This window comes from Salvelinus sp. IW2-2015, linkage group LG18 (assembly GCF_002910315.2).
Source record: "Salvelinus sp. IW2-2015 linkage group LG18, ASM291031v2, whole genome shotgun sequence".
Lineage (NCBI taxonomy): Eukaryota > Metazoa > Chordata > Actinopteri > Salmoniformes > Salmonidae > Salvelinus > Salvelinus sp. IW2-2015.
In genome coordinates, this window is record NC_036858.1 from 20,055,718 (window position 1) to 20,068,058 (window position 12,341).

The window sequence follows — 12,341 nt, forward strand, 5'->3', positions numbered from 1 at the left end:
GCATTCTAAGATAACGAACCTACAGCACAGACTAAACTTCACTTGCGTCATCCTTGTGATACTGAGAGATAAACACGCTAATGCTTTCACTGATTGCACATAAAGGAAGATAGTTGTGAACCGTGTTCATTGCTGCTCGCAGCTATATTTATCTTTATTTCTCTTTCTCTCTCCATCCCTCTCTCTCTCTCTCTCTCTCTCTCTCTCTCTCTCTCTCTCTCTCTCTCTCTCTCTCTCTCTCTCTCTCTCCAGCTTCCCTCCCCTTCTGCAATGAGTGCGGCACTGAGAGGCATTTCCTGCTACCTGAGAGAGGTACACCAAAAACACCCCTTCGCCTCTGTCTGTCTGACCATGGTTCAAACAAACTGTGCTGTGCCAACATCGCACGGCGCTTGTCTTTTAAAGGCCGTGTTGGCTTGAGCAACACCGGATTCAAAACGTAGAATTTTTCCATTTCAATTATTATACAAAAYTCTTGCCACCAATAGAATGTTATATAAATGGGGGATAAAACCATCCCAGCTCTGCAGATTTCGCTACGAAGAGACAGAATCATTAGATCATTTGTTTTTTGGTACTGACCATATGTCGCTTGTTTTTGGTTGCAGGAATGGTTGAAGAAGTGAAACATTTACCTGGCGCTAACTCTGCAGATAGCACTACTGGGTGACTTGAAAAGTCAAAGTCAATCGCTCAAAAATATAATAACACTTTTAACAAAAATGTTTGTCTTTAATTTACAATCTTTAGAAACTATGAGAATAGAAAGGTTCAGAACTTTCAAAACATAAAAAAAATGTAAACTTAAATATGACATTCAGACCCTTTACTCAGTACTTTGTTGAAGCAAACTTTGGCAGAAATTACAACCTTGTGTCTTCTTGGGTATGACGCTACAAGCTTGGCACACCTGTAATTGGGGAGTTTCTCCCATTTTTCTCTGCAGATCCTCTCAAGCTCTGTTCAGTTGAATAGGTAGCGTCGCTGCACAGCTATTTTCAGGTCTCTCCAGAGATGTACGATTGGGTTCAAGCCCGGGCTGTAGCTGGACCCCTCAAGGACATTCAGAGACTTGTCCCGAAGCTACTCCTGTGTTGTCTTGGCTGTGTGCTTCAGGTTGTTGAAAGGTGAACTTTCGCCCCAGTCTGAGGTCCTGAGCACTCTAAGCAGGTTTTCATCAAGAATATCTCTGTACTTTGCTCCGTACATCTTTCCCTTGATCCCGACTAGTCTCCCAGTCCCTGCCACTGAAAAACATCCCCACAGCATGATGCTGACACCACCATGCTTCATCGTAGGGATGGTGCCAGGTTTCCACCTGACGTGACCCTTGGCATTCAGGCCAAATAGTTCAATCTTGGTTTCATCAAACTAGAGAATCTTGTTTCTCATGGTCTGAGAGTCCTTTAGGTGCCTTTTGGCAAACCAAGCAGGATGTCATGTGCCTTTTACAGAGGAGTGGCTTCTGTCTGGCCACTCTACCATAAACACCTGATTGGTGGAGTGATGCAGAGATGGTTATCCTGGAAGGTTCTCCCATCTCCACAGAGGAACTCTGGAGCTCTGTCAGAGTGACCACCGGGTTCTTGGTCACCTCCCTGACCAATGCCCTTCTCCAACGACTGCTCAGTTTGGCGGCCAGCTCTAGGAAGAGCCTTGGTGGTTTCTAATTTCTTCCATTGAAGAATGATGGAGGCCACTGTTTTCTTGGGGACCTTCAATGCTGCAGACATTTTTTGGTATCCTTCCCCAGATCTGTGCCTCGACACAATCTTGTCTCAAAGCTCTTTCGACCTCATTGCTTGGTTTCTGCTCTGACATCCACATCCACTGTCAAATATATATATACAGTACCAGTTAATAGTTTGGAATCACCTACTCGTTCAAGGGTTTTTCTTTATTTCACTATTTTCTACATTGTAGAATAATAGTGAAAACATCAAAACTGTGAAATAACACATGGAATCATGTAGTAACCAAAAAAGTGTTAAACAAATAAAAAATATAATTTATATTTGAAATTCTTCAAAGTAGCCACCCTTTGCCTTAATGACAACTTTGCACACGCTTGGCATTCTCTCAACCAGCTTCATGAGGTAGTTACCTGGAATGCATTTCAATTAACAGGTGTCCCTTGTTAAAAGTTCATTTGTGGAATTTCTTTCCTTCTTAATGCGTTTGAGCCAATCAGTTGTGTTATGACAAGGTAGGGGTGGTACACAGAAGACAGTCCTATTTGGTAAAAAAAACAAGACTATATTATGGCAAGAACAGCTCAAATAAGCAAAGAGAAATGACAGTCCATCATTACTTTAAAACATGAAGGTCAATCAATCCTGAAAATGTCAAGAACTTTGAAAGTTTCTTCAAGTGCAGTGGCAAAAACCATCAAGCGCTATGATGAAACTGGCTCTCATGAGGACCGCCACAGGAAAGGAAGATCCAGAGTTACCCCTACTACAGAGGATAAGTTCATTAGAGTTAACTGCACCTCAGATTGCAGCCCACATACTGTAAATGTTTGAGAGTTCAAGTAACAGACACATCTCAACATCAACTGTTCAGGAGGTGACTGTGTGAATCAGGCCTTCATGGTCAATTTGCTGAAGAGAAACCCCTACTAAAGGACACCAATAACAAGAAGAGACTTCTTGTCTGAAGTCCCTGCAACATACGTCACGTGTCTGAGCCGTTGACCTGCAATTCTACTTTATCTCTGTATTGATGTTGTGCTTATTTGATTGCCTTACGGAGGGCATAACTGCACTGTTTGTATTCAACCATATTCCCAGTCACATTGCTGTGGTTAAATGCGATGGTTTGTGTTTTCAGTTTTGCGCGAATGCTGCCATCTATCCACAGTTTTTGGTTTGGGTAGGTTTAAATAGTCACGGTGGGAACACCATCCCCTATACACCTCCTTTCCCACTGTATGTAATAACACAAAAAACATTCTGGGCTAATAATGTAAGGAAAATATATCCTGCAAAGTTGCTTAGGAGCTAGAAGCAGAGCTGCCATTTCGAAATTATTTGTATTTTTTTTTATATATATATAAAAAGTAGTACTCACTCTTCAAACAAGTGATAGGCTAATAGTGTCACCCATCAGACTATTCTGAATTGAATCTTGTCTTTACATATACTAAATATTATATGTATGACATTTGTTTTGATTTAGAATGGACCATTATCATGCACCTGTCTCAGAACAGGGGCAGAGGGGAAAAAAATGCATGTCATCTATATGGATTTTCCCATGGCTTATTTTCATGCCAGCCAGGTAGGTTATACTCCTGTTGTAAAGCTTAGAAATGTGCTTGATATTTGGAAASTTGAGAAATAAATATAATAGGCCTAGCYTATAGAAAGCTGATGGAATCCTCCTCTTTTTAATAGAGGCCATCAAAAGTCTGTTTTCTCACGCAATTGCTTAGGCTATAGAAATGTTGCCCAACACGAGCTCATGGGCTCTCATGAAGTGCCTGATTTTTTAAAATACATTTGCATTGATGTTGTTAGAGGGACAATTACTTACTTACTGACTTTATTGTCCCTATGGGGAAATTTTTGTTGCAGTGTCATGTTGTCACGATCGTCTTCGGGAGAAAGAGAGGAGGACCAAGGCGCAGCGTGAAGTGAATACATTCTTCTATTTATTAAAGAAGAAACGAAGAACACTTGACAAACTTACTAAAACAACAAACGAACGTGACGCTATATATAAAACGTGCAGACACAAGCAACTAACATATAGACAATAACCCACAACCCACAATACAAAACAGGCTACCKAAATAYGGTTCCCAATCAGAGACAACGCAAAACACCTGTCTCTGATTGAGAACCATATCAGGCCAAACACATAGAAATAGACAAACCAGACATACAACATAGAATGCCCACTCAGATCACACCCTGACCAAACAAAACATAAAACATACAAAGAAAACTATGGTCAGGGCGTGACACATGTACACGTTTAAAGTAGCGTTTAAATACRAAACAAAATTGACAATACAACTTTCATAACAGTTACATACCAATAAAATATATATATTTTTAAAGACTAGCCTGCTGGTCTTACTGAGTCRATAGGAACATTAGAACGAGCAATTTAGGAGGGATATCACACCTGGCACAAATKATGGTCTAGTTCTGTTTTTCCTGTTGACTACCAGAGTGCTCAGAGTGCTGAGTACCAGGTAGTTAGCAAGTTTGGTATGTTACCAATAACCATCAGCAGCATCAGAACTTGGAGAAGCCTAGTTACCTTGACTAAAAGGTMATGTGGAATTTGACTGTGGTCATGACTCGTGAATGCCAGTGTGGTGGTAGTATGGTCACTGTAACAGCCCTAATCAAAGGTTGGCAAATTTATGCACTCACAAAAATAACACAAAATAGACATACATGTAAGGGGGTAAAAATGGATGTGGAATACAGACGAATGTATGCTTCACTATTAATACATGCATGTAGCTCGGCTCTGCCTGTGGCCATGGGAGTGACTCATGCTTCCCTGAGATGTTGCATCTCATCATTCTTAGCTTCTTTGAGTGGCTGCTCCCTCGCTTTTCTTTTCTATTCCTTCATCCGTCAATCTTAATGTGATGTGCCATGATGCGTACCGTGCTGTACTTGCGATCAGACTCTTCCATCACAATAGTCAGTCTATAAGACACACAAGAGGATGAATGAATAGATCAATTTTATTGATCCCCAGAGGGGAAATTGAGCTTGTCACTAGCATAAGATCGATCACTGGCGGACTTACCACTAGGCGGAAAAGGCAGTTGCCTCAGGCCTCGCATCATCAGGGGCCTTGTGAGCTGGGCATAATAAAAAAAGAATAATACTAGTAGCCCCCCCACCATGCTCTGCCTGCTAGAGTGGCACCTCCTTTCCTTATTTTCCTTCTTCTTCGTCTGGTTTTCCGGCAGACTAGACGCTTTGTTGCGTATTGCTGTCATTCACAGTTCGGAAAATGCATTGCACATTTTGTTCACAAAAAAAGGGAAAAGGGAAATGGGCAACACCACCTTTCTGTTCCTTCTGTCCCTCACGCTTTTTCAGCTACGGTTAACAAAGTAGCTTAAAAATGGACTTTTCCGCTGTTTCCTTCACTCGGATCAGACCAGGTCTATACGGAACTGGTCTAGTTGGCCTCGGGTCCGTTCGGAATGAGTCGCTATATTAAACAAATACATTTATGCATATCGGGTCCAACATTTTGGACCCATGAAGAACTCTAACGTGACGTGCCATACTCTTTTTGGCCAGACAGCATCAGATACATGGCCTACATACACTGAGCGTACAAAACATTAGGAACAATATTGAGTTGCACGCCCTTTTCCCTCAGGACAGACTCAATTCATCGGGGCACGAACTCTACAAAGTTTTGAAAGCGTTCCACAGGGATACTGGCGCATGTTGACTCCAATGCTTCCCACAGTTGTGTCAAGTTGGCTGGATGTCCTTTGGGTGGTGGGCTATTCTTGATACACATGGGAAACTGTTGAGCGTGAAAAACCCATCAGCATACTCAAACCAGTGAGCCTGGCACCTACTACCATACCCTGTTCAAAGGCACTTAAATATTTTGTCTTGCCCATTCACCCTCTGAATGGCAAACATACAGAATACATTTCTCAATTGTCTCAAGGCTTAAAAATCCTTCTTTAACTTGTCTCCTCCCCTTCATCTACACTGATTGAAGTGGATTTAACAAGTGACATCAACAAGGGATCATAGCTTTCACCTGGATTCACCTGGTCAGTCTATGTCATRGAAAGAGTAGGTGTTCCTACTGTTTTTTACAGTCAGTGTACAGTATAGTTAGACAGAGGGGCGCTGTTTCCCTCGTTTGGATGCTTTCTCTGGTAAGATAAACTCAGCAAAAAAAGAAACATCCTCTCACTATCAACTGCGTTTATTTTCAGGAAACTTAACTTCTTAGTGATCCCTTCGGGCAGTTGTTGTTGCCATCCTGTACCTGTCCCGCAGGTGTGATGTTCGGATGTACCAATCCTGTGCAGGTGTTGTTACACGCGGTCTGCCACTGCGAGGACAATCAGCTGTACGTCCTGTCTCCCTGTAGCGCTGTCTTAGGCGTCTCACAGTATGGACATTGCAATTTATTTCCCTGGCCACATCTGCAGTCCTCATGCCTCCTTGCATGCCTAAGGCACGATCACGCAGATGAGCAGGGACCCTGGGCATCTTTCTTTTGCTGTTTATCAGAGTCAGTAGAAAGGCCTCTTTAGTGTCCTAMGTTTTCATAACTGTGACCTTAATTGCCTACCGTCTGTAAGCTGTTAGTGTCTTAACGGCAGTGCCACAGGTGCATGTTCATTAATTGTTCATGGTTCATTGAACAAGCATGGGAAACAGTGTTTAAACCCTTTACAATGAAGATCTGTGAAGTTGGATAGTTGTGTTAGTTGTATTTTTACAAATTATCTTTGAAAGACAGGGTCCTGAAAAGGGGACGTTTCTTTTATTGCTGAGTTTAGTTTCAGACACTTGCGAATTGAAGGAAAGTTGGCGGGTGCACAGTGCACTGTTGCTGGAATTATTTTGGAGGAACGTGTGACCTACTTTTTGAAGTGATTTGGTAGTCAAAGGTAATACATGTTTCCTGTTAAATTACGTCTTTACTATAAAACCCCCATATCACTAAGTCTGTCCATGCATAAGATAGGACACGTACAGGGACAATATGTAATAAAAAAATATGGAATGAAGTTCAGAGCGACACTGTATTGAATGTACTGACATGGACATGTTTCAACCCAAAGGCTATTGTCTTATGTCAGATAACGTGTTTGTCTGCACTAGCAACGCGTAGTACCTGCACCTGTTGGAAGACAATGTCCCAATGCAGTAATTCAACAATGGCAACAACAAAGAAATGCTAATATGATACTGTATCCATAAGTATTAAATATACTTTATGTAAGGGATAAACGCCGAAGTCATGTACATTACCTTGGAAATAATGGACAACGCAGAGGGACGAGGCAGGACCGAGTACCCATTGCAGAGTAAAATTTTCAAAGGTAATGTACAGAACAGAGCCGTTTATCCCGCTTATACCACCCACAGTTGCTAGAGAAAACAATATGATGAAAGCACACATTTACCAGTAGGGGAAAAAATTATGTTTATATTTTCATTTTTATAAACTAATTCATACTTTCTCATCTTTTGGTTGCTAGAGTCGCGAACAAGTCACTTGTTCAGTTAGTTTGATACTTATGGACGCGATCCAGTCGTTCGTTCTTTATGTTCTGTGGCCATGCTCGCTGGCAATCTTCTTATCCCTTGCTTGCTAGCTAGCCAGCTAGCTACGGCTAACACAGTCACGACCTCTGCAGACAGAATAACAACAAAGTAGCTGTTTTCTAATGATGTTAATTTGGATACATCCATAACAATGAGCTGATAATGCCCAATTTTGCCTGGCGTAGCCAGAAAAGTTTGCCTTCACTTCAGGACACTCAACACTGTTCATTACGAGGAGATCGCATTGCATATCAAACACAACTAGTTTGTTGCTAGCAAACCTGCCAATATGACAACCGAATTAAAAAAGATCCGTTTCTGAAAACAGCTGGTCAAAATGTGGGAGTATTTGACAGCATAGAGCCACTTGTACCATGACTGCAACAGTAGGGACCAGAGAAATTCATTTCCATCACTCACCACGTTAGGTCATCAGATGTTCCAAAAAAATATGTCTCTGCAAAAACAAATCAATGCTAGCTAGCTAAGTTCTTCCTCGTTGGACCTGCGTTTACAGTGTATCCAATTTTGGTTTGTTGGTTTAGGGCTCTGTTACTTTGTAGCAAGTATGGTYTAACCAATCAGAAACGAGTATTCAACAATGCTGTGGTATAATTCTCATTGACTGGTAGTTGCTAACTTTTTTTGACCTKGCACGTCCTTTTTCCCAAAAACGTGCCGCTAGGTCCTTTCAGCTAGTAGTTGCTATGTCAACATCGTGTCTGACAAATGCTGTCACTGCTAACTTAAGTGCCTTCAGTACAGACACAAAAGGTCAATACACAGTCATCCCAACAGACTGCTGGCCTAAATACTGAAGAGCACAACGTAAAAAGTTCAACAGTTCTTTGGCACTCGCTCATTTAAGAGGGCGATGATAGCAGCCCCTGGTTTGACTCTTTCCTTTTCTCTCTCACTCTATCCTTTATTTTTATTTTTCTCTGCTACTTTCTCTCTCATTCTCTATCCTTTTCTCTATATCTGTTCCTATCTCTCACTCTCTCCTTTTCTCTACCACTTTTTCCTCATCCTCAATGTCCCCTTTCCCTCAGTGGGAGAGTGAACAGCAGAGGAGTCTGGAGGAGAGGGGTCGTCTGCTGCTCTGCCTGCAATTCCTCCCCACGTCCGGTGTGGTCGATAAGGCCAAAGGGGAGGCCAAGGAGATGGCCCACGGAGGGCTTTGTGTGGGTGTGCGACGCTGCGCCCACCTAGCCGCCATGGACGTCAACGGATTCTCGGACCCCTATGTCAAAACGTGAGTATAGACGTTGACCGTGATACCAATACTAGACCTGGGTTGTGTTCATTAGAGCACACCGCAGCAAAATGTTTGATGAAAGGCTCAAAGTATCTGAAAGAAAACAAATACGTTATTATTTCCAGTGGGCAAGAGCGGTAGAAAGAGATGCAGTGTACAGAGAGTCATGGTTATTAAGATGACTATCTTACTGTATATGCCCTTCGAGTAACATACAGAGATTTACGGACTGGAGCTGTTGCACAATTGCATTTCAATAGTAAATTATTTGAAAACAAGTAGAGAGAGAGAGTGTGTGTGTATGTATATGCATGTGTGTGTGTGTGGTGTGTGTTGTGTGTGTGTGTGTGGTGTGTGTGTGTTGTGTGTGTGTGTGTGTGTGTGTGTGTGTGTGTGTGTGTGTGTGTGTGTGTGTGTGTGTGTGTGTGTGTGTGTGTGTGGTGTGTGTGTGTGTGTGTGTGTGCAAGCCATGGCTAGTGAGAGGGGGAATTTTTCCCAGCGTGACTGATGCATCCTGACAGAAATCGTACAAAGGAATAAACATTTCATCCCTTGTCAATGTGTTCACTTAATTCCGTCACTGGCCTTGAGTGCCGAGCTCACTTTACCTCCCTTTCACACGTACATAAACACACACATACACACTTTCTTGGAGAAATATGCCAAACCAGCTATTTCCCCCCTCAGGTTAAAGTACAAGCAAGTCATACAAATAGACTGCCACCATTTTCCTACTGCCAGTTCACACAATCAAATGTCTCTCCTGCAGACGCTTTCTCTCTCACACACACACGATCATGCACACACACACACACACACACAACACACACACACACACACACACACACACACACACACAACACACACACACACACACACACACACACACACACACACACACCACACACACACACACACACACACACACACACACACACACCACACACAACACAATCATGCCCGCAGACACAAACTGATCAGCAGACACACACAGGCACACACAGGCACACACAGACACACAGCGTCTCGTTATTTTTCTTCTCTCTCTCTCTCTCTCTCTCTCTCTCTCTCTCTCTACCACGCTCTCTCTCACGTTGTTCTGTATTAGCACTCAGTACATTCCCCATCTGTTTTGTTGTGTCTGAGTGTGGGGGAGAACATCAGGTCTTCGTGCTGCGGGGTGGTGGGTGGAAAATATGTGTGTGATGGAAATGCAGAACACTAGCTCTCTGTCGGTTTATATATTAGAGAATGTGTCAGAGCACAGAGAGAGATACATGGCACAGTTAAAGAGTCTGCTGTGTAGCTTAAGACTTCAAGTATCAGACCGTGAGATAATACGAGTTCACGTTCAGAACTGTCCTTGTTATGACACACGTAGCTAGAAACGTACTATACAATATAGATTCGGACATGGGAAACGTACGGATAGCACCCTATTCTCTAGATAGTCCATTACTTTTGACCAGGGCCTATAGGATCTGGTCAAAAGTGAATAGGGTGCAATTGGGACACAACCATAGTTTCTTATGCTGTAAGATGACAGCATCATATCTGCCCCATAAATTATGTGGTCTTTACATTTGGAATGTAACAACATCACGCTCCGAAAGTTATGTTTGGGATTTCATGTGTTTCAGAAGACATTATAATTCTGCAAAAGTTTCAGTGGATGGGGATTTGCAATTACGATAGCAGCAAGAAATCATGCAGAATGTACAGCAGCTTTAAACCGGACCTTGCATTAGGAACAACAATGGCAAATGGCAACCTATTCCCTAGATAATGTTCTACTTTGGACTGCATAATAAATTGAGTTTTTGTTTTCTTAATGGAGCGTGACAGCCTCACATTTCTCTGTATCAGGTACCTCAAGCCAGACCTGCAGAAGAAATCCAAGCATAAAACAGCCGTCATAAAAAAGACTCTTAACCCCGAGTTTAATGAGGTGTGTGTTTGTGTGTGTGTGTGTGGTTCTTGTGCTTGTGTGAAAGTTATAATCTGCATGTTTGTGAATTGTGCGGGGTGTGTATTTGTGTGCATGTTTGTACGTGTTATTGTGCTTGTGTGTGTCCTGTGTTTGTGTGTTGGTGTGCATGTGTGTGTTTCTGTGCCTGTTAGAATCTGCATGTTTGTGAATCGTGTTTGTGTGTGACGTATGCGTGTTCTTCTGCCTGTGTGTGTGTGTGCCTGTTGGAATCTGCATGTTTGTGAATCGTGCGGTGTGCACCATGAAGAAAGCTTATTAGGACTATAATCAGTCCTCGGAGACACAATCAGCCTTTTGTTTACACATCATTTCTCTAAAATGCCCAATTATATACAATTGTTTGTACAATACAGCACTTACATTTCACATTGTTGTCATTCATAGGATGCTCATACCCCGAGCCATTTGCACTGCGAACATACTAATACACGTTTTCTGAGTTTCTCTGGTCCAGTCCTGGGGACAGCCACTGTTTGGGTTCTCATTTCTAACCAATCACTTCTACAGCCTGAGTGCCAATCTGTTTTTGTTATCATGCACAAACAGATCTGGGGTCAGGCTATCAGTTATGCTGAGCATGCATTACACAACTTCTAAAAACACATTTCACAAATTCCTTGTAGCAAATCTTTCATTCCGTCCATCCTCAAACCCAGGATGTAAAAAAATGCCAACACGCAAACAGTGAGCTACATTTTTTTAATATTTTGGAATAATTTTACATTTAAATAAATGTATTAGTGTGCACGTTATTATGTGCAGAAACATCAAAAAATTTATTTCACGGAGCTGCAGAATATGGGCTCCCACATTGAAAAGGCAGCTGCTTTCTTTCCACAGCTCCACCAATCTGTCTTCCATCACCTCCGTACACACGGTGCCTGTTCTTGTTGCTTTCCTCTTCACCATCATTGTTTTCGTCTCACATGCTGCATGCTCATTGGCTATTAGCAGCAGTCCTTGGCCAATCGCAACGTAGCACTGCTCAAATTACAGCATGACCAACAATGAAAATTATTGAGACATCTGACAGGGATCTGGAGAATGGAATAGCCATCATCGGTGTGTCCTTAACCCGCTCAAACTACATGTGCCGAAGTACTGATCCTAGCCCAAATTCATTTTGGATTTCACCCCGATCATGAAAATTGTCATGTTTGATTTTCGGTTTAAGGACCGATTTTACGAGATGCAGATTAAGCTTASTCCTGGACTAAAAAGAAACCAGGACTATACATAGTATAGGCGATTGTAGGTGATTATCAATCTATTTTAGTGGATTGGTTTTGTTGAACTGTGCAGATACTAATTGTTTAACTCTGCTGGAGTCTTCACTGTAATGGCCATCGAGGATGCATCCTATGCACTGCTTTTAAAAAATCATGTAGCTATATATAGATATCCGCTGCTTATATGTCCTGCATTCCCAAACAAATTCACAAAAGGGCAGTTTAGCCAAGCAGAAATAATGACAATGTAAAGCATGACCCAAAAGGACAAATAAAATAAATATATTTTGTCTCTCTTTTTCAAGGTGTCCCCCACCTTTCAGAGCTAGTAGCTAGCTGGAAATTCAGAAGGCCGGGACAAAACCAGTATCGCGATACTTGTTATTATCATGGCAAGGAAACAAAACACGAAGCGAATTCAACTTCTTTAGGAAAAACAACCCTATTGTTAGAAACTAACATCATTTGTCACATGTATTTATTTTCAGGCTTTTAAAGGACCAAATAGTTCGGTCTGCTTCGTGTTTTCATTTTTGGTATCTTCCCAGCCCTCAAATTCAGGGTTGCAAAGTCAT

At 42.0% G+C, this 12,341-nt stretch overlaps 1 protein-coding gene across 2 annotated transcripts in view; it reads left to right on the forward strand.

Moving 5' to 3' along the window:
• LOC111977562 (double C2-like domain-containing protein alpha) overlaps positions 1–12,341 on the forward strand; it is an 80,283-nt gene that overhangs the window by 55,759 nt on the left and 12,183 nt on the right. Inside the window, exons 7-9 of one of the 2 annotated variants that reach the window (XM_024007037.2) lie at positions 253–312; positions 8,342–8,544; positions 10,414–10,495. In XM_024007037.2, the coding sequence (XP_023862805.1) occupies positions 253–312; positions 8,342–8,544; positions 10,414–10,495 (345 nt within the window). The remainder of the gene's footprint in view (positions 1–252; positions 313–8,341; positions 8,545–10,413; positions 10,496–12,341) is intronic. The other variant, XM_024007038.2, reaches the window with a different exon arrangement.